Raw genomic sequence first — 21,837 nt, forward strand, 5'->3', positions numbered from 1 at the left:
AAGTTTTTAACTCATTATAGTATTACAAAATATTTTAAATTACCCTTAACTATAGATGAAAATTTACAACTTTTAAACAGATTTGTAATAAATATATAGCACTATTTTAGCATGCATAATTCGGCTTAAGGTTTAGTGTGAACTTATTTAAAAAATCATATATTTTTTTTAGAGAAATGATTGGTGAAATGAATATGAGAGGAAATTTGAAAGGTAATTACTTTACGTAATCTGAGTAATCTAATTCGCTGAAAAATTAACAATTTTTTTCTCTTATTTTTCAACTCATTTTTGTGGTGAAACATCATTCCCTCTCCAAATTCTCTCCCCTATTACTTTTTTAATATTTTTATCATGTTTTTTTAAGGTAAGAAGTTAGCATTATTCCACCTTTATTACACTCATTTTAATTTAAAACATTCTAAATAGAAATTGATTATGTGATATTTAATCTTTTAAAAACCATATTTACCATTTAAGATAAATTATCAATAATATTATATTAAATTCATAAAAACTCTCTATTTATTAAAATAAGATCTCAAAAATCATAAACTATTTTAACAACGGCAAAATAAAAGGCTAAGTTGAGAGAATTGAGATTTGTGTGAGAGAAATGAGTTGAAACTTTCCATTTTAAGGTTAGAATTTTTATTTAATGATTTAGTTTCTTGAGTTGATTGGACTTAATTAATTTTTTTTTTTATGAGAAATTAGAACTTAAAATTTTAAATATTGAGATTTGAGACATTTTGTTGAGTCAAATCAAATTGACTAAAATAATCTAAGAAAATAAATTTATTCAATGCTGACATTATTGTGATGATTTATGTTACACTTAGTTATGATCAAGCAAAGTTAAAGAGCTTAATGTCTTATTGAGAACAAATGTGACTAAGTTGTCTATTTGTTTTGTGCAGGCACAAATCTAAAAGACTTTGTCACTTCAGAGGTAGTCTTAGACGTCATACGTAGTTAGACGAGGAAGTCTAACATCTTTAGACGTGGTCTAAAGGGTAACATAGTTAGAGAGGAAGACTAACTCTTTTAAACGCGGTCTAAAGGGTAACGTAGTTAGACGAGGAAGTTTAACTCCTTTAGACGCGGTCTAAAGGGAAACGTAGTTAGACGAGGAAGTCTAACTCTTTTAGACGCGGTCTAAAAGGAAACGTAGTTAGACGAGAAAGTCTAACTCTTTTAGACGTGGTCTAAAGAAGAACGTCTGATGCATTGCTTTAGCAGTCGTCTGAAGGAAGCATCCGTCTAATCACATTCACTCAACTGTCTGTTGTTCCTGCCTTTAGCAGCCTCACAAGCCAACTGATTCTATTAAATGAATGAATGTCACGTACGCGGATATCTCTCAATTGCATTTCCAGTATAAGACAAAATCAGAGGATATTTGGCGCACTACCTGTTCGGTACAACCATGATCCAAATACTCAGAGTCTGTTGTACTCTCGTACTATAGGCGACTGTCCAACGTACACATGTCACGTATCCACAAAGAATATTCGACCGTTGGTGCACTTCAACCATAAATAGAAACCAAGGACAACAATCAAACTACTTCACACATTCGCTTCAAGAAAGTCTCTCAAGCTAAAGCAAAAAAATCTCTTACTGTCTAGTTGTGATCATATTGTAATTGCATATTGTTTTTCTGTGAGAAACTTCAGTGTTGTAAGTTGGACGGAGGGTGTTTTGTTCAACAGAGAGTTAGTTAGTTCAATGAGTTATATATGAATTAAAGTCTTAGTGGATATCCTTCCGGTTGTGAAAGAATGTGTGAATAATAATTATGTGAGGGATTAGTTTATGTTTCTATTTTTCGTAAATCTTCACAAACTCTTGAAACAGATTCAAATGCGAAACTATTTGTTGGATTTGAAGCTCTCTATTGGTAACACTCTATTGGTAACACTGATCATAACAAATTGATCTTATATTATTTTTAGTTTTGTTTCTTACTTTGTACGTAATTCATGGAAAATTATGACATAATTTATATTTTGTTGCATTTAATTGGAGCCAATGGAGGTTGAGAGGTTTCGTATACAAATTATATACTTGAATTATTAAAAAAAATAATTTATTTTGTATTTGTAATTGCGCCTGCCAATATTGTACTAATTAAGACAAAAAAAAATGGACATATAAACTTGCGAAAGTGGGTGGATGAGTCATTATGAGTGGGTTTTTAGTAGGAAAGGATTAGTCATCCTTGTTGTGTCAAACTATTTATTTTTTATAGAAAGAAACTTCATTGTTTGCCGAAAAAAAGGACTTACGTAAAATAAAATATACCGAAACTTAACCGTCTAAAATGTGTCAATAATTTTAATTTAATAAATTTAAAATTTAGTGGGAGAATTTAGATTAAAAAAATATAAGTATACCGATTGTTGGATGATTGTATATGAGTTATTTAAATAATCAAAATAAAAAAAAAAATTAACTTCTTCTCGAATTTATTAAATTTATTAATTAAAATATTAAAATATTTTTTATTTTATTATTATATATTAATATATATTAAATCCTTTTATCAAACTAAATTTTTACTTTCTCAAAATTATTACAAAATATTATTTTTTTAAATAATCATGTTATTTGAAAATTTTAAATTCGGATCATTTTTTAAAAATTAGTCTCATTTTTTTTTCTCTTTTCAAGTAAATAAAAATTTGTTAGATGTTTTACCCTTTTAGATTATTTTAATTTTTGAGATATAAAAATAAAAATAAAATAACAAGTCACTTCATAAATAAGCTGTAAGTAAGATAAAATCAAATGCTGTGTTATGAATGTGAAATGTAATATAATAAGAAAAAAGTGTAATAAAAATAGGCTCAGAAATACTTATAAATATAATAATATAATATTAAAAATATGGGGAGTGAGAGAGAGAGAATTTAGTGAGGGAATGACTTGGCATCACCTTTGGTTGAAAAATGTAAAAGTTGGAGGAAAAAAAGAAAAAAAAAAGAAATTATTTGATTTTTTTAGCGAATAAGATTATGCCAAGTCATTCCCTTATCAAATTCCCTCACTTAATCATTTCTCTAAAAATATTATGTCAAGTCATTCCCTCACATAATCCTTTCTCTAAAAATATTATAGTTTATAATGGTTTAAATAGTTTGTTTTGTAACAACAGTTAATTTACTTATATTAATAATAACTTAACTTATAATTAGTTTAAGTGTTTCAAAAAAAATGGTCTAAATTAAAGGTTTTGAATTCAATTTTCATGAAAATAATATTTTAAATTAGAATGAGAGTTATCATCCAACCAAATTTAGTTGAGGTGGGTCATAAATGGTCTAATACAATTCTTCCTAACTTTTTACCAAATATTAATATATAACCTTTTAATAAAAATAAATAAAATTATTACTATAAAGAACTGCACTTGTACATATATTAACATTATTAACAATGTAATACTTTTTATTAAGGTAGGTGTGATTAAAATAAAATTAATTCCATGTGGCTGCTGGAGGGTTTTATTAATATTATTATTATTATTATCCATAACATAATAAAACATTAGTAATAATCTGACAGGCTGACATTATCTTATGGTTCAAATACAGGACAATATTTTGCATGTGATCACATGACCCCCACAACACAGCTGTTCCACCAAATCAGGCATTCCTTTAATCACATTCACAAATTTCCAATCATTGTTAAAGGAATACAACCCAATAATATGATTATATTTTTCATGACTAGTATTACATATTTGAAAAAAAAAAATCTTTTATTTATATAATTTTGATTATATTTGTAATATTCAAAATAGATATAAATAGCTCCATAACCACTTCAAGTGAAAATCCAATCACAATATGTGTATTCAAATAAGATAAGAAAGAAAATGATCAATTTTAAAAGCATATCTCTAAATGAAATATGTTTAAGGAGATTTGAGCAAATAGTTAATATTAGTCTCCTTGAAAGAAGCTGTTTAGTCCACTTTCCAAAATTGATTGATATCCTCTCTATTAAAGTTGTCTAACATATTTTATATTATTATTATTATTATCATCATAGGAGTGTTGAGGGAGAGAATTTGAAAAAAGAAATAGGAGAGTGAATGATGTGGCACCACATCGAAAAAAGATAAAAAGATAAAGGATAAAAAGAGAGAAAAGAGAAAAAAATTTATTATTTTTTTAGGTCAATCAGATTACACGTTATTTCCTTTCAAATTTTATCCAAAATCATTTCTCTTTTTATTATTAATTTGAAAGGTACATTTCTTTAATTAGCCTGTTTGATCAATTTGTATCTCTCCACTAACTTATATCTCTGAAAGCCTATAATAATAAATGACAAACCTTTTGTATCATCTCTCACTTTAATATGTTCTTTTAATGTAATCTTTATTATCTATATATATATATAATGATGCTTGATTTTTAAAGTGTCCGGATTACCGGGTCGAGAGCTGTGGTTAATTTGGATACTTGGGTCGGATTGTGGGTTGACCCGTTTTTAAATTTAAAACGGTTAAAAATAAAATTAAAAATGCTAGAGGTATGTTTCGAACTTGCAACCTAACAAAACAAGTACAACTCTTTAACAAACTAGGCTACAAAGACTTTATATTTTAAATTCAACACCAAATTTGATAAACGCGGGACGTTTTAATATTAATATAAGTTCAACTTTTTAACTAACTAATCTATATATATATAATGATGCTTAATTTTTAGAGTGTCCGGATTGCCGGGTCGAGAGCTGTGATTAATTTGGATACTTGGGTCGGATTGTGGGTTGACCCGTTTTTAAATTTAAAACGGTTAAAAATAAAATTAAAAATGCTAGAGGTATGTTTCAAACTTGCAACCTAACAAAACAAGTACAACTCTTTATCTAACTAGGCTACAAAGACTTTATATTTTAAATTCAGCACCAAATTTGATAAACGCGAGACGTTTTAATATTAATATAAGTTCAACTTTTTAACTAACTAATATATAATGATGTTGAGTAAATGAATACTTGTGTTGGATTGTGGGTTGACTCACCCATAAACTTAAAACGGTTAAAAATAAAATAAAAAATGTTATCCGTAATTTTTTTTCACGGTTTTTATATTATACTCGTGCAAATGCACTGGCTAAATGCTAGTTGATATTAGTAAGCACTCTTGAGTGATCTAAACATGTTCTTATTTTATTTTCATATTAAATTTGTATATATTAATTTTCCTAATAATAGAAAAAGTGTGTCAATTATTAAATAACTAACTAAAAATTTATTAACTGAATAACTTATTCATTAAATCTCTCTATTATATTATTATTGTTATTATTATTATTTTGAAAGGTAAAACAAATTGTATTGTTATTATTGCTGACAAAGAAAATGTGAATAAGAGTTTTCAGGTTGGCAATAAATTAATACAATATCTACATATAAAAATAATTTGTTAGAGTTTCCTTTAACAAGTCTTATGTGGCCTAAAATCTTATAAGAAACACTCATATAATGCATCTTAAAATGTCACATCTTCACTCTAAAGATATGAATTAAAAAAAAAAAAAACTTGTAGTCATGTATACTTCCCCCTTCATGGGTTAATAAACTAGTTGGTTCATTCATTTTAGCCTTTCCTTAAAAAAAAAAATTACAAAATAAATAGAGAATCAAGTAAACAAAGAAGTGTGAAGTTTAAGAAAGACATTGTAGGTTCATGGTCAATGAAGCATATGTCTAGCTAGGATTATCAAGAATATTGTAAATCAAAATTTACTATCTACAATGGGAATAGTCACTCCAAAACAAATTATAAATTCACATCTCCATTTCTATGACAACTTGTAAGAACTTAGATTGGCTTGATTTTCATAAATATTTTGAAATTTATAAGGTCTATAATAAATAATTGTGCAAATGTCATATTTAATGTAAGTCAAAATAATGTGACATAATCATCTCTTCTAGCCTAGTGGCAACAAGATGTAGATATTAATTTTAAGGTCTTGGGTTCGAGCCTGTCTGACAGCAAATTCTATGTCTAGTGTTTGTGGGGGTTATATATATATTTAATTCGTTGTCACATTCTTTTTTTTGATCTAATGTGAAATTAAGTTTATGACTTATGAGTGTATTTGACATTAATATAAAGTAAGGATACATAAGTGACATTTCAAATTTTATGAAGTGACTAAATTAGAAATGACCAACTATAATAACTAACATAATATTAATTATTTTTGTACGTAACGGTAATGATCTCCATTTGAAATACGATCATTTCTCATTTACATCCCCATCAACCGAAAGAGAAAACAATTAACGTACTAATCAATTGAAAGAACCATTTCATCTAAGGAAAGTCTACGGAAAAAGAAGATTAAATAACACTTCCATTATAAAGAAAAAGAAGATTCATGATTAAATTCAAATTTTATAATTTCTCACAATTTAAATTAAGATATAATTCATATTTTGCAAAAATACTTTTTGAGGCAACAAGAGCTGAATATTCTTAGCCTCCCTGAGGTCATGTGTTCGAATCTGTCATGCGATAAGTTTTCTGCCTAGTTAAGTGTGTTCGCGAGCTATATGATTATAATTTCGTTCTCCCATTTTTTTTAGATTAGGTTCAAATAAAACGTTTTTATTTCAAGTATCATGTTATTTGAGTTGATTGGTTATATATATTACTTAGTGCAGTTAATTCTTTTAAAAAACACTTATATTTTCATTTTATATAAAATATAGTTTTAAATATTATCTAATTAGAATAAGCGTACCTAATCAATGATGTCTATATATGAAATTAGGAGTGAGTTGTTATCAACATAGAAAATTAGTTAATTCCTTCTAACCAAATAGGAATTATTGTTTTTTTTTTGCGTGATTTTAATTAGTAAAAACGATGAAGAAAGAAGTCATTGTTTTATAAAATTTCATCTTTTGTTTTCTTTTACTTAAAATTTTTTGATCAAAACACTTATGTCTTTATTTTCTAGTAAGTAAGTTTATCCGATAAAAATAACTTGTAATGGTGAATTGGATCAAGCCAGTATAATTTTTTATTTAAATATTTTTCTTTAATGCTTTGTAAATTTAATACTCTGTAATGAATGTATCTCATTCTATATAACTTTTTGAAAAAAAATATAATAAACTGAATCGTTTTAAAAGTTAAAAAGTGTAAAATAAGGTTCACAAAAAATAATAAAAACTGAATGTTTTAAAAGTTAAAAAATGTAAAATAAGATTTAAACACAAGTTGGACTAAAATGAGATCTTTCAACAAAAATAGAATAAAACCATGTTATAAATTTATAATAGTAGAAGATTCTCATGGTTGAAAATTAGTATAAAGAAATAATTTAGATATTTAATGAAAATTAGTAAAATAATTTCTTAGAATAATATATAGTTGACTCTTGTTTGAGCTGTTCATTGGCTTTTTTTGATCTAAGAATATATCAATTTATTAAATAATCATGTCAAACAATTTAATAACAAATTATATATTTTTTTTTATCAATTATATTATTCTACTAGAATCTTAAATAATTTATATTTATTTTTCTAAAAATATATTTTTTAATAGTTCTTTATACACATACTAATCTTTCAATACAATTAATCTCAAATAATGCATAATAGAATTCTTTATACACATACTAATCTTTTAATACAATTAATCTCAAATAATGCATTATAGAAAAATTAAATGATGTAGCCATTTTAGGGAAACATTACAAATGAACTTACTAGTAATTAATTCTTTATTTATAAAATATTGTAAATAAAATTATTATAACTACAAACTCTCTATTTTCCACCGTTGTATATGTAATAATATTACTTTTTCATATACAGATTTATAATTTTGATATTTATATATAATTTTATATTTATAATATTATATATGAATATGTAATTGATATAACTTGTCATTTAAATAAATTACTCAATTCACATAAAAAAAAACTTCATCATATAGTATTATAAAAAAACAAAAAAAAAATGTTAGGCTTATATTTATAAAAAAAATATTTATGAATTTTTTTTATAAAAATTAATAAAACTTGTCTGAATAATAATATAAACAAAATATTATTTATTTATAAATATTTTAAATAAAGTTAATATTATTCAAATTTAATTAATTTAAAATTAGTTTTAATTTGTAAGAATTAAGTTTAATTCAAAATTTAATTTAACATATATTTTAAAATTTATTAAATATTTAAAGTTAAAAAAATTAATTTTATAAGTTAAAAAAAAACTTTAAAAAGAGACGTTAGATTTCTTCTTAATAAAAATTAAGTCAATTACACCATTTATCTTTTTAGTTATTATAGATTGATCTAGAGATTTTATTTAAAGTTGTGTCATACATTTTGCTCTTATATATCTAAAGTAATATTAGATGTGCTTTACACAATTATCGACCTCTTATTCATTACCGTAACTTTTTTTTACCACCACTCACACAATCCAAATCTCATATTGTCACCTCACACACTTTCACATATCTATTATCTTTTATCAAATCAACCACCAATCTCAATCAACCTCTAATATCATGACCTCACATTTTTCACAAGCCTCTTATCACACTCGACAAATCAACCGCCAACTTCAATCGAACTTTAGTATCGTGAGCTCACACATTTTCACATTTCGGTCAATCAAAATTTCATTCATATTATTTTTAAACATCAATATCTCTTTTATTATCAGCCTCTTATCTCCACAAATCTCACCTCTCATCTCATTATTTTTACCTTTATCGCACCTCTTTTACCACCAATTGAAATATAATCTTGTGACTCACACTTTTTCATATTCCTCTTTATCCACTTAAAAATTATCCACAAATTCCTATCAACCTTTAATCTCGTGACCTCACACACTTTTACAATTCGATTAATCAACATCTCATTCATATATTTTAGCCACTAATATCTCATTTATTATCATCCTCTTTTATATTACCGCAACCTCTTTTTTTACCCCACATCGGTAAACTAACTACCAAATCTCAATCGACATCTCATCTCGTGACCTCACACACTTTCACACACCTCTTATCCTCGTTAAACCAACACAAATTCCTTAATCGACCTTTCATCATGTGACTCACACTTTTTCATATGTCTCTTGATAATTAACTCACTAATCACAATCGACCTCTTATCTCGTGACATCACACACTTTTACATTTTAGTCAATCAACATCTCATTCATATATATATATATATTAAACACTAATATCTCATTTGTTACCAACCTCTTAAATTATTCCTCACTTTCAGAAAACAGCCACAAAATCTCAATCGATATCTCATATCATCGCATGACCTTACACACTCCTTATCCTTCGTCAAATCAAACATCAATCTCCCCCAATCGACATCTCAGATTGTGATTCACAATTTTTCATATGTCTCTTTATCCACTCGGCAAACCACTCAACAATCTTAATTTCGACCTCTAATCTCGTGACCTCACACACACGTTTATACTTCGGTCAATCAACATCTTATATATATATATACATTTAACCGTCGATATCTCGTTTTATTATTGACTTCTTATCCCGAAAAATCAAACACAAATCCTTACATCGCATCTCATCATATTTACTCTTATCGCGACTTCTTTTACCCCCATTTCAATAAATCAACCACCAACCCTCAAATCGACCATTTCGGTCAATCAACATGTCATTCATATATTTTTAACCACTAATAACTAATTTGTTAAGAGGACCTCTTATATTTACTCTCACTACGACAATTCAAACACCAAATCTCAATCGACATCTCGTGACCTAACACACTTTCACACACCTTTTATCTACTTGACAAACTACCCACCAATCTTAGTCGACCTCTTGTGACTCACTTTTTCTAATGGCTCTTTTTCTTGTGACTCACTAAATCTTAGGTGACCTTTTGTGACTCACAATTTTTCATATTCCTCTTTATCCCCTCATTAAACTAACCACCAATCTTAGTCGCACTTTTTACCCCACTCAACAAATCAACAACTAATTTCAATCAATCACACACCTCTTATCCCTTGTCAAACTAACCACTAATCCTCTAGTTGACCCTCATCTTGTGACTCATAATAAATCCACCTCACATTTACCCCCCCCCCCCCCCACTTCAATAAATCAACCACCAATCCCCAAATTGACCAGTTCGGTCAATCAACATCTCAATCATATATTGTTAACCACTACTATCTAATTTATTAAGACCTCTTATATTTACCCTCATTTCGGCAATCCAACCACCAAATCCTAATTGATATTTCATCTCGTGACCTCACAGACTTTAACATACCTCTTATCCCCTTGGTAAACCATCCACCAATCTTAGTCGACCTCTTATGCCTCACACTTTTTCTATGTCTCTTTATCCACTTGGAAAATCACCCACCCACCAAATCTTAGTCATTCTCTTGTGACTCACACTTTTTCATATGCCTCTTTATCCCCTTGGCAAACCACACATCAATCTTAGTCGTACTCTTTTACCCCCACTTCAATAAATCAACAACTAATTTCAATCGCTAACACACACACCACACCTCTTATCTCTCGTCAAACCAACCACTAATACCCCAATTAACCCTCATCTTGTGACTCACATTTTTTCATACGCCTCTTTATCTCCTCGGTAAACAACCCACCAATCTTAAATGACCTTTTTTACCCCACTTCAATAAATCAACAACCAATACTCAATTGATCACACACCTCTTATACCTCGTCAAACCAACCACTAACACCCCAATTGACCATCATCTTGTGACTCACACTTTTTAATATGTTTCTTTATCCCCTCGGGTGACATACCACTCACCCGACCTCCATCTCGTGACATCACACTTTTAAATGCTCGTTAAACCAACAAATAAATCCGACCTCACACTTTTACATGCCTTTTATCCCTTATTTAAAAGTTGTTCCACCATATATTATACTCAAGAATGCATTCTTTAACATCGACCCCTCAAATATTTATAATACTCACTTTTAAATTTGTAATTATTTGGATTCAAACCCTAGTACTCTTAAACATGAAATGTGAACACCTTAACCGCTAGACCACTTAAGATTGTTGAAATAATTCTGTAATTTTGTGTATGTATATATATTATATTTAATATTTATTACCAAAGAGTTAATTAGTCGACATCTTGTGACTCACACTTTTTCATATGCTTCTATATCATATTTTCACACGTCTCTTATCATTCGGTAAACCAACCACCAATCTTAATCATATTTTTAAATGCATGTTATTTCTCAGAAAACCAACCACCAATTTCAATCACAGTTTCATACGCCTTTTATCCTTAAACAAACCAACCACCAATCTCATCTTTTAACCACATATTATCCTTCATATTTTTTAACCACTCTCATTTATTACTGACATATTATCCCTAAATCACACTCCAATGATACTTGACATACATATAAAATTTTTAATTTTATTTTTAACCGTTTCAAGTTTTTGGGCGGGTCAACGCACGATCTGGCTTAAGTATATATTTACTCTCACTTATATATCCAAAATAATCACAACTTTCAACCCGACAAATCAAACAAATTCAAATTAAGCATTATTTTATATATATATATATATATATTCGTTAGTTAAAAAGTTGAATTTATATGGTTAGAAATATCGCAGGTTCATCAAATTTGGTGTTAAATTTAAAATGTAAAGTTTATTAGTTTAGTTAGTTAAAAATTTGTACTTATTTTTGTTAGGTTTTAAGTTCAAAACATACCTAAAACAATTTTTAATTTTATTTTTAACCGTTCAAGTTTATAGGTGAGTCAACCCATGATCTGACACAAATATATATCTATTTACTATTATATATATATATATATATTAACAATATCTCTCGACCCCGACAAATCAAATTAAGGATTATATATTATATATATATATATTAAACTTATATTTATAATAAAAAATAACTTTTTGACAGAGATTTATATGCTACAAATTTGAGATTTATATATAAAAAATGAATCTTATTATTTAATTAATCCGGTTCTAATCCTAAACCAACCACCCGATTCATTATTCTCACAAATAAATAGATTATTATGTATTGTGGTGGGAGACTGTATAGGTAGCCTACAATTATGCATTATTATTATATATATTTCCAATTAACTTTCATTTTTTGTCCAAAACCCAAATATTATATCCAAATAAACTTTTGTATATAAAAAGTATGGCGTCTGCCCCGTGTAAAGGGCAGAATCCTTTGTCCAAATGCAAGTCCCCAGTCAAAACATCCTACCTCTCACCTCCTCCTTTCTTCCATACCTTCCTTTCCCCATCTCTCTCTCTATATCTTTCTCCATTATATCAACAAATCAATATCCAATTAAAGTTCTTCAAATTATACAAATCAAGATGGGTTTCTTAAAAGAAACCACAAAATCAAGACAAACAATCCTTCGAGTACTAAAAACCCTCTTCTTTCTCATCAACATGTTCATCTCTCTCCTCCTATGTGCCGCCCCAATCCTCCTCATAATCATCGACTCCATTCTCCCATCCATCCTTCTTCTATCTACATCTTTCTCTCCTCAAAACCCTCTCTCTCTCCAAACAATCTCGACCCATTTCACCAAATATAACTTCACTTCTTCTCTAATTGACATACCTATCATCTCCCTAATCCGATCGGCTTTCATACTTTGTGTTTACAGTTTATGCGATGGACCTAGTCTATCTAGAGGACCCTATTTGGGAATTACAATGATTTGTTCTGTTTCGTCGCTGGTGTTTGTTTCTTTGAAGGCTTCGTTTGTTTTCAATGAACAGAGAATTGTTATTGTTGATGGAAGAAAGGATTATGATCTGTGTTATGTTAGAGCAGTGGAAATGGCGTTGTTTGTTTGTTCTTGGGTTTTAGCTGTTGGTCATATGGTTGTGGCGTATAGAACTAGCTGTAGAGAGAGGAGGAAGTTACTTATTTACAAGATTGACATTGAAGCTGTAAGTTCCCTTTACTATATCTTTTTTCATACACAAGATTAGTATTAGTAATATATTTTAATTTTTTTTAAAGGATTTAAGGTTATTTTATTAAAAATTCCCAAAAATAGGAAAGAAAATCAGAGTTTAAGAGATCTTTTAGACATTTTGATTTAGGTGACATCATTAATTGTTTAATAACATCATTTATATTATTTAACAAATTCTTTTATCTATCTAAAATCAGTAGATAAATTGATAGGTATTTTTGAAAACACCTTAAAGTTCAACTATTACATAATATTATTTGATTTAAATCAATTCTCAAATAAAATATTTTGAAAAAAATAAAATAAATAAAATTAGTTCAAACCCAACTACATAGCTGAATTTTCTAAACCATATTATTAATTATTTTAATAACTAAAATCTAATTACTATTATTTATTTTCACTTTATTAAATCACTTAATTTATTAATTAAAATATTTTTTTATTTTAAATTATTAATTATTAATTTTTATTTTATCGTTATATATTAATATTTTTTAAGTTTTTTGTATCAAAAATATTTTAAATCTTTTAAAATCACATAAAATCATTATTTTTAAGTTATTTAAATAAATCGTATCCAAATAGTGGATAATTGTGTTAGTTACTTATTTATTATTATGAATATTTATCTTACTAATTTTTTTTTGTGTGACTTTTGTTTAATTAGAAACAAAATAAAATATCTTATATTTATTTTACTTATTTTTTTTATTTGTGGTTTTAGACCAATTATAGTTGCTTTTATTGATTTAGAAGATTGACTTGAAGTCTTCTTCTAGAACCGGTGGCTTTTGAAATAGTCTTCTTTATTAAATAGGCCAAGGAAGTACAAAAATTGATTTTTTTTTTTTTTTTGCTTAAAAAACTGCAGCAATTTTGATATAAAGAATAGGTGGTTATTACTAAGAATTGACCAAATGAATGAGTTTTCTTTATTGGGTATTTGTGGATAGGATTGATTCAACTGAAAAAAATAAATCTAATATCAATAAGTTTGATTAGTTTGTTAATTCCAATATATATATTTTTATAAAATACAAAAACAAAATCATCAGACATACATTGAAGAAGTAAAAATAAATCATTTTTTAAAGTTAAAATTAACTATAACAAATTTAGTATAATTAATAAGTTACTCCATAAAACAATCTAAACCTCATAATTTCTTATATATGTAAAAACAATTGAAATCTAATCAATATATCTAATACAAATTCAATAATTTCTTCCATTTCAAGTATTATTGTTATTATTGTAATATAAATTGAATTGAAATAATTTTGGTATGGACAGGTTTCAGCATATAAAAAAGGTTTCTTGAGGTACCAGAAAATGATTTTAGAAGAGAAAATGAGGAAAGATGATAATAATAAATTAGGAAAATTATAGATTTCTCTCAAATGGCAGCAGCCCACAATTTTCTAAAGCCAGCCCTTCAGGTTATTCCTTTTTCATTTGTTATTTAATTTAATTTTTTTTTCATTGATCATGTAAAATATATTATTATATATAGAAGTTTAAACAGTGGTAATAATGTAGGAGGAGGTGTGATCCAAAGGATATCATCATCATTTCGATCAGAGGCTGGATTAAAATTATATTATAGCAGCTTAATTACCTAGATTTTTTGAAATTTGGTTTGAATCTGAAAATTCGAACCATATTACATGAGTTATTGTGCTCAATGATGTTAGCTAGGAGTTGAAAAAAGTTATCCATCATATCATATATATATATAAATATATAATTCAGTTACATTCTTTTGTTATGTGACAATTAAATTATCATGAACAACAAACCATGAAAAACACACCAGGTTTAGATAATTTTTGCAATTATGTATATCAATATAATAAAGTTATCAATAAAATGCATAGAAAAAGCTAACCTCAAATAAAAATGGCTAAGAGAAAGTGAGTTAGATGATGAAATAAAACAAATTCAATCAAACCAAATTGTTGCACCTTAGTGATATTTTGACTACTAATTGAAAAAATTGTTACAAGAGTGACAAAAATGATTGAAGGTATTGATATCACAATTAATTAAATGAAAATTTTTAGACTATCCACAAAAATGACTGAGAAAATACCTCTTGACGATGTTATCATATTTTTTTAACGGTCAATTAGATATTAAAACCTCAAAAGAATATATACATTTTAAAATGTTTAGAAATCATCTAGGGTAAAGAGAGAATTGTTGAACTTTGAAGCACGTTGAATTGCAATATATGCAAAGAAATCGATTCATCGATAAATTGTAATGAGTCTTCAAGAAATTCAATGACTACTTCTCATTGACCACAATTATTTTTGGTGAATTTGAACGAGTTGTTGACGAATTTAATTCTCAATAATCGAACTGAATTAAGATAACTCGTTGAATAAAATGAAGGGAAATTAAAAATTTGGAAGATGACATTTATGCAAGTAAAGTATTTGAAAGTTTTATTAAATTATTTTCTATATCACATACAGAATACATAATTTTAGGCTAGTTTGTTATAAGAATTTTGTTAGGTCTTCTTTACCACTAGTAAATTATTATTTTATTTTCTCACATTCAATATATATCACATAAAAAATGTCAAAAAGAACTTATTTAACTTCAAGCTAGACTTTTTATAATTATGGTATTTGTAGAAATAATACAATGATTAAACTATTAGTTCCCAACTAACTGATACAAATCTTTAATAATTAAAGGTGGTATAGGTTAAGAGGGAAAGACAACAATAGAAATAGGAGGGGTTGAATATTGTTGTTCTATTTTTCACTTAAATGAGATTTTAATTCTGTTAAGGATTGAAAATATGTTTCTATTCTTGAACAAATCGTAGCAAACTCTTGAACGGTTTCAATTGCGGAAAATGCTTGCAGGATTTGAAGTGGAAGATATAAGAATGAATGAAGCAATGAAAAAACAACACAACATTTTATGGATGTTCAGAGATAAAAACTCATACGTCACCCCTTCTTTTGTTTTCAGAAGAATTTCACTAAAAGACTTTGATTTATATAGACGCTACACAAACTCACTCAAATCACATGTTTTAACACTTGTTTGTCTGAACTTCTAGTTCTCACACTATCTTATTGAACAGACGACTACCTGTTCAACTTACACAAGTAAAATGATAACCGAATTATACAAAAGATTATCGAGTAAACTATCTTGTGTGACCATCGTGTATGCGTAACGTAGTGACTTGCAAAAGACTGAGTCAAAGAAGAGAGAGAGCTTGGGATGAATGAAAATAACTTTTATCGTTGTTCTCTAATGTCTTTTTATATTTGAAGCATAACAACGGTCGAATTCATTTTGTCGATACGTGGCAACGGTACGTTTGTCGTATGCATGGCGTACGGGGTTTTAGTGCGTAGGGGAATGGAATATTCGTTTATCATTTTGCATGTCAGAGAAGAGAGTTGGTTGTATATTTTGTCGTATTGCAATTTATGAGTGCTCAACTACTTGACTTAGCTCATAAACATTCAGCTCATGTGGAACTCAACTGATAGCGAGCTCTACTGATGACCATCTTTATTGATGAGCTACTCTGCTGATAACGAACTTAGTTGTTGATCAGCTCATCTGCTAGCGAACTCTGCCGATGACGAGTTTTACTGTTAGCGAACTCTACTGTTTGAGCAACTCTGCTGCCAGCGAACTCTGGTGTTTAAGGAACTCTGCTTCCAGTGAACTCTACTATTTGAGCGACTCTGCTGCCAGCGAACTCTACTGTTTTAGTAACTCTACTACCAGCGAACTCTGCTGTTTGAGCAACTTTGCTTCTAACAAATCTTTAGCTGATGACAACTCTATTGTTAGCAAGTCTTCAGCCGATAGTAACTTTGCTGTTGGAAAATTCTGCTGATGGAGAAGATCAGCTGATAACGAGTCTGTTGATGGCAGCTCTGCTGTTAGCGAGTCTTCAGCTGATGACAACTCTGCTGTTAACGAGTATTTGATTTTACATAAGTATTAACACATTGCTGAACTTAATTTTATTCATTTATTAAACTATGTGTGTTCATTTTAATTATCTTAAGTTCATTTTAATCAATTAAAATATTTTTCATAATTTAACGATTTCCCCTTTAACTTAATTTAACAATTTCCCCTTTAAATAGTATATATATATATTAAGCATAGAAAAATTGAAATGTTGTAAATGTAAATAAATATAGATAATGATACTTTTAACAATAGAGAATTGAGATAATTTCCCCCTTTTATCTCATATTTAGTTTAAGAGAAAACACTTATAACTTGTAATTACCAAAACAAAACTTAACTTCTGAATGATGTGTGACTAAGTGTAGTTTTCAAACGTTTTGTAAATGGATCATATACAAACTCAGAAACAGAAATGAAACATAAATAAATAAAAAACAATAATAAAAAATGTTTAAATGATGTCTTCAAGTTCCCGAACATGGGCATATTCGAGATAAACCTAACTAAAGGCAGATCATATTTGGAAACTTAAATTCTCTTAGTGTTTTTAACAGACTTGGATGCAGTTGCAGGAATCTCATTCACCTGAAAAGAAATGAAGAAACATAAGCTTAATGTCATGTTAGGGTTAATCAAATCATGAACATCTCCATTGAAGGCTTACTACTTTCGAACTTGTAAGCTGAAGAAGAGACGCGAAAGAAGGAAGAAATCGCCGTAGTTGTCGAAGTCGCGGAAAGAGTAAGAAGTCGCAGAAGAAGGAAGAAGTCGCCGAAGTTGTTGAAGTCGCGGAAAGAGGAAGAAGTTGCAGAAGAAGGAAGAAGTCGCGAAATCGCCGAAATAATAGCCGAAGAAGAAACTGAAGAGGCGGGCCAATTTTAATTTTTTTCTCTCTCTCTTGCACATGTCTTGCACATGTGTCAGATCATGTTAAATTCGTGACCTTACTTTTTTTCGCTTCTTAATTTAAGTTCTAATAAAGAGAGACAAAAAAAACTTCGTCATATGTATCAAACATGATTCAAATTTAAATGTTTGCATTTTATTACGATTCATACCATTAAATTAAGTTGTAAAAATGAACTATGAAATGGGAGGTTATGATAATGATTCCAATATTGAGATGCATAAAAACCGGCCTAGAAACCTTAGTTACCAAAAAGAAAATAGAAAAAGGAATTGTTTGTGCCAATGAAGTGCATTGTATAAACATACTATGGCTAATAACTTACTAACATCTATCTATTTCATGACCATAAATAGAAAAGAGAAGCCGAGAGATGATCAATATTGTTTACACAATATAGAAATGTTCAAAAAAAGGCACATAAGTGATAATCAAGCTACAACAACCGTCTCAACATGGCTAGGCGGAGTAGCAGCAGTTGAAGTAGTAGCAGTTTGTGGTGAATACTTCAAGTGAGGAGGCGTATTGTGCTTCAGCTTTAAGAGTATCTGCCTCATTCTTGCAAGGTCTGTTGGCTTTCCGGGTTTTGGTCCTTGAACCACAGCAATGGCGGGTTTCTTCTCATGTTCATTTTTCTTCGTTCTCTTCTCTATAGCTGCTGGCATTTCATTAGGGATGAGCTCTGCAATTGTATTCCAGTAGTTCTTGTTTGCCTCACCATGGAACTTCTCTTGGTTGACAATAAATAACTAGAAAATTGATACAAGACATCAATAGTAATACTTCAGTAAAAGCATTATTTCTAGCAAAAGAACGGAACAATCACGAGGAAAAAGGTTGGACACATGTTGGGCTATTTATGTATGCATAAAATTCAGATCAAATTTCGTTTGTCATCCAGTCTAAAGCCAACTTGTGATCCAACCGAAAAACCCAGTTTGTGATTTAGCTAAAATTGATCTAAGCCTTAAAACTTGGTTACACTTTTATACCAAACAATTTTGTGAAATTGAAATTGTCATCCAACCATACTTCTTTTTACCAAACAACAAGTAATCTGTTTCTGAAATAAATTGGCGAAATCAGAATTGTATCGAGATACAACTAAACAATTGAACAAGTCCTAGTTTCCAAAGAAACTCATTTTACTGGTCAGTACACAATGATGCAACACAAAGGTAGTTTGTTGAGAAATTAATGAGTCAACATAACTGAGTGAAAAATCCAGTTTCCTTAGAAGGTAAAAAGACATACTCTACGTGTCTTCAATTTGGTTCTACCAAGTCAGCAAGAATGTGAAGCTAGAGCAAAATTAAGAATAGCATGTATTATGACACACAAATGATGATTGTAAGCTAAATAATACCTAATACTAATATATGATCAATGTCCTCTCATATATAAAAATACAACAATTTTGTATTTCTAGTATTACGGTAAAGATTACAACTAGAGAATTTATATTATAGATCAACCTGTTACATGAGAAAACATCTGAAAATTTGTTAGTCAACCCTTTTCATCTTTTCCCCCTTTATGAACTAGAAATGAGCAAATCACATTTCAAAAATATACATCGCTAGAATGAACAATGTTCATGTCGTATGGTATTGACATTGTTTGTATTATTAGGAAACAAGGTTAGTGTTAGTGAAACCTTATAAAGAATGTATACGCTTAAGAAAAAAGCTATTAAACAATGAAGCAAGGGCGTATAATAGGGCCATACTAGATACATGTATAGAGCCATGTATCCATTGAAGATATGAATAACAATTGCAAAAGCTAGTTATATATTGATCCAGTAATCCGCACATTCGCTAATTATAGAGGATAAAAGTTCATTTTGCTTCCTAAACTTGTATTAAAGGCTCATTTTGCTTTCTCAATTTGAGTTGGGCTTGTTTTGCTTCCCAGATTATTAAAAGAGGCTCAAATTACTTCTCGCCACCACATTTAGCCCGTAGATCATCTCTATACAATTTCTGAAGTACCTTAAACATCAATCCTTTGCTAAAATATTATTTTCTTACATATCAAAACATTAAAGGATTTACTCAAAGAAAATGATGAGAAGTAATTTCAGCCATTTTTACAAGTTCAGGAGACAAAATGAGCCTACCCCAGGTTGAGAAAGCAAAATGAGTTTCTTTCCTCTAATAAAAGATATATATCCTTTGTAAGCAACTGAGTGAGAGAGGTCATCAAACATTTTGCCTCCAATTTGGTAAACAACATCAATCTTGTCTCAGATTTAACAATAGACATATTCAAGGATGAACATTTTGTAGACACACATTTATGTAATGAGAGATGATATTCAGACCCAATATACCAATAAAATAGGAAACACCAATGCCAAGAATAAGAGATTAAATTAGGAAACCTCATCTCCTTACCTTCTCCTTTTCCATGTTTGTAGATTTGTTGACCTCATAGTTGATCTGTCTTTTATTATAGAACTCAACCTTATACCCATCAGCTTCAGTAAGGATCTGGCTCAACAATTCTTTCTCTTTTCTCTCTTTCTCCTCAATTCTAACTGCATTCTGTCTGAGAATAACATAACCAAACAAGTTTACTATCTAAACAGAACCGAAACATTTTCATCCAAATAGACAATGGTTAACAGGTATAATCTCCAAACGTATACAAAATATGTGTTCAGACTAAGACAAGGCCAAATATGTATTAAGCTATGAACAATGGAGTAGACAAACAAGATGATGATCAAAGTTGTCACTGCATTTCAGTTTAAGTTACCAAATTTCTGTCTTTCAGTAATTATTTTTTCCACAAAGATCAATCTAAGCCAAATGACAAGGATATGAGTGTTTTTTTCACTACCATCTAGTGAGGTTTCTAATCAAATCTATGCGAATGATCCATCAGTTTTCTTTCATCTATTTAGAAAGAATTCAGAAGATTGAAATGAAAAAGAAAAAAAAAACATAATGCTAGTTAATGCATACCTTCTCCATTCTCCGAGAACAGAACACTCCATATGATTCATCTCCGACGGAGGCGGCAGAATCTGGCCATCCGATGAAGCAAACCCAGAATCGGAGAGCTTTTCCGTATGATCAGGAGAGAATTCACCAAAAGAGACGTGGATCGGCACCGGCGATTCTGTATAAGAAATCGGGTGAGACCCAAAAGTTGCATTCAGGCTTCCTGTGAAGACTGGAGAATCAAATGCCGAGCCAACACCATCATCAGCCGTCTGAGGCGAAACGGCGTCGGGCGTGTCGAAAGAATACGACATTTGTTTATCTGCGGGGAGCTGGTCTGGCAGGTTTGCTCGGTCCTTCTTCACATTAACTCATTAAGGTGATGTCATTTTGCTTTAAAAATTAATTATAAATTAGTGATGGCTATTTTTTTTTTTATATCTTTACAAACTTTGGGTAAGAAAATATTATATTATTTATATAGAGTGAGGATAAAGAACAAAATTAAGGATGAAGAACAGAAATTAAGGATAAAGAATAGAAATCTGATGTTATAAATAGTGTCGAAAATGATATATGAACACGTAATTTGACTTTAAATTTAATAGGGAAGAAAAACTCAATTTTTCAAATTAAATCAAATCATGTGTACTTAAATTTAATAGGGAGGAAAACTCAATTTTTCAAGTTAAATCAAATCATGTGTTAGACACATTATTTCCGACATTATTTGTTACATCAAATTTCTGCTCTTTATATTACTAAATTATTTAATTATTATTATTATTAAAAAAAATTGGTAAGTTAGGAGTTAACATGAGATTTATAATTATTTTTTTATATGAATGTCTCCTATCATTAAAGTTACTTTAATCAATTAATAATGCAACAATATAATAATGTAAATAGAAATAGAGAAACTGCACAAAAACATACTATTATGAGTTTGTTTA

At 28.9% G+C, this 21,837-nt stretch overlaps 2 protein-coding genes across 2 annotated transcripts; one reads left to right on the top strand and one right to left on the bottom strand.

Annotated features, from left to right (window-relative positions):
• Positions 1 to 12,257: 12,257 nt before the first annotated feature.
• On the top strand, positions 12,258 to 14,801 carry LOC124936700. The gene is made up of 2 exons (XM_047477218.1): positions 12,258 to 13,031; positions 14,357 to 14,801. The coding sequence occupies exons 1-2, from the start codon at positions 12,300 to 12,302 to the stop codon at positions 14,450 to 14,452; spliced, it is 828 nt and encodes a 275-aa protein (XP_047333174.1). The 5' UTR covers positions 12,258 to 12,299; the 3' UTR covers positions 14,453 to 14,801.
• Positions 14,802 to 18,144: 3,343 nt separating this feature from the next.
• On the bottom strand, positions 18,145 to 21,250 carry LOC124935970 (clathrin light chain 2-like). The gene is made up of 3 exons (XM_047476414.1): positions 20,906 to 21,250; positions 20,333 to 20,486; positions 18,145 to 18,682 (listed from the first exon to the last, which is right to left on the bottom strand). The coding sequence occupies exons 1-3, from the start codon at positions 21,196 to 21,198 to the stop codon at positions 18,365 to 18,367; spliced, it is 765 nt and encodes a 254-aa protein (XP_047332370.1). The 5' UTR covers positions 21,199 to 21,250; the 3' UTR covers positions 18,145 to 18,364.
• Positions 21,251 to 21,837: the final 587 nt, after the last annotated feature.

Source organism: Impatiens glandulifera, chromosome 4 (assembly GCF_907164915.1).
Source record: "Impatiens glandulifera chromosome 4, dImpGla2.1, whole genome shotgun sequence".
Classification (NCBI taxonomy): domain Eukaryota; kingdom Viridiplantae; phylum Streptophyta; class Magnoliopsida; order Ericales; family Balsaminaceae; genus Impatiens; species Impatiens glandulifera.

Coding starts and splice junctions, on each gene's coding strand:
- LOC124936700 (XM_047477218.1), top strand. CDS start 12,300: ATGCAAGTCCCCAGTCAAAACATCCTACCTCTCACCTCCTCCTTTCTT. Junction 13,032..14,356: donor ACAAGATTGACATTGAAGCT/GTAAGTTCCCTT, acceptor TGGTATGGACAG/GTTTCAGCATATAAAAAAGG.
- LOC124935970 (XM_047476414.1), bottom strand. CDS start 21,198: ATGTCGTATTCTTTCGACACGCCCGACGCCGTTTCGCCTCAGACGGCT. Junction 20,487..20,905: donor GTTCTCGGAGAATGGAGAAG/GTATGCATTAAC, acceptor TGTTATTCTCAG/ACAGAATGCAGTTAGAATTG. Junction 18,683..20,332: donor CAAACATGGAAAAGGAGAAG/GTAAGGAGATGA, acceptor TCAATTTTCTAG/TTATTTATTGTCAACCAAGA.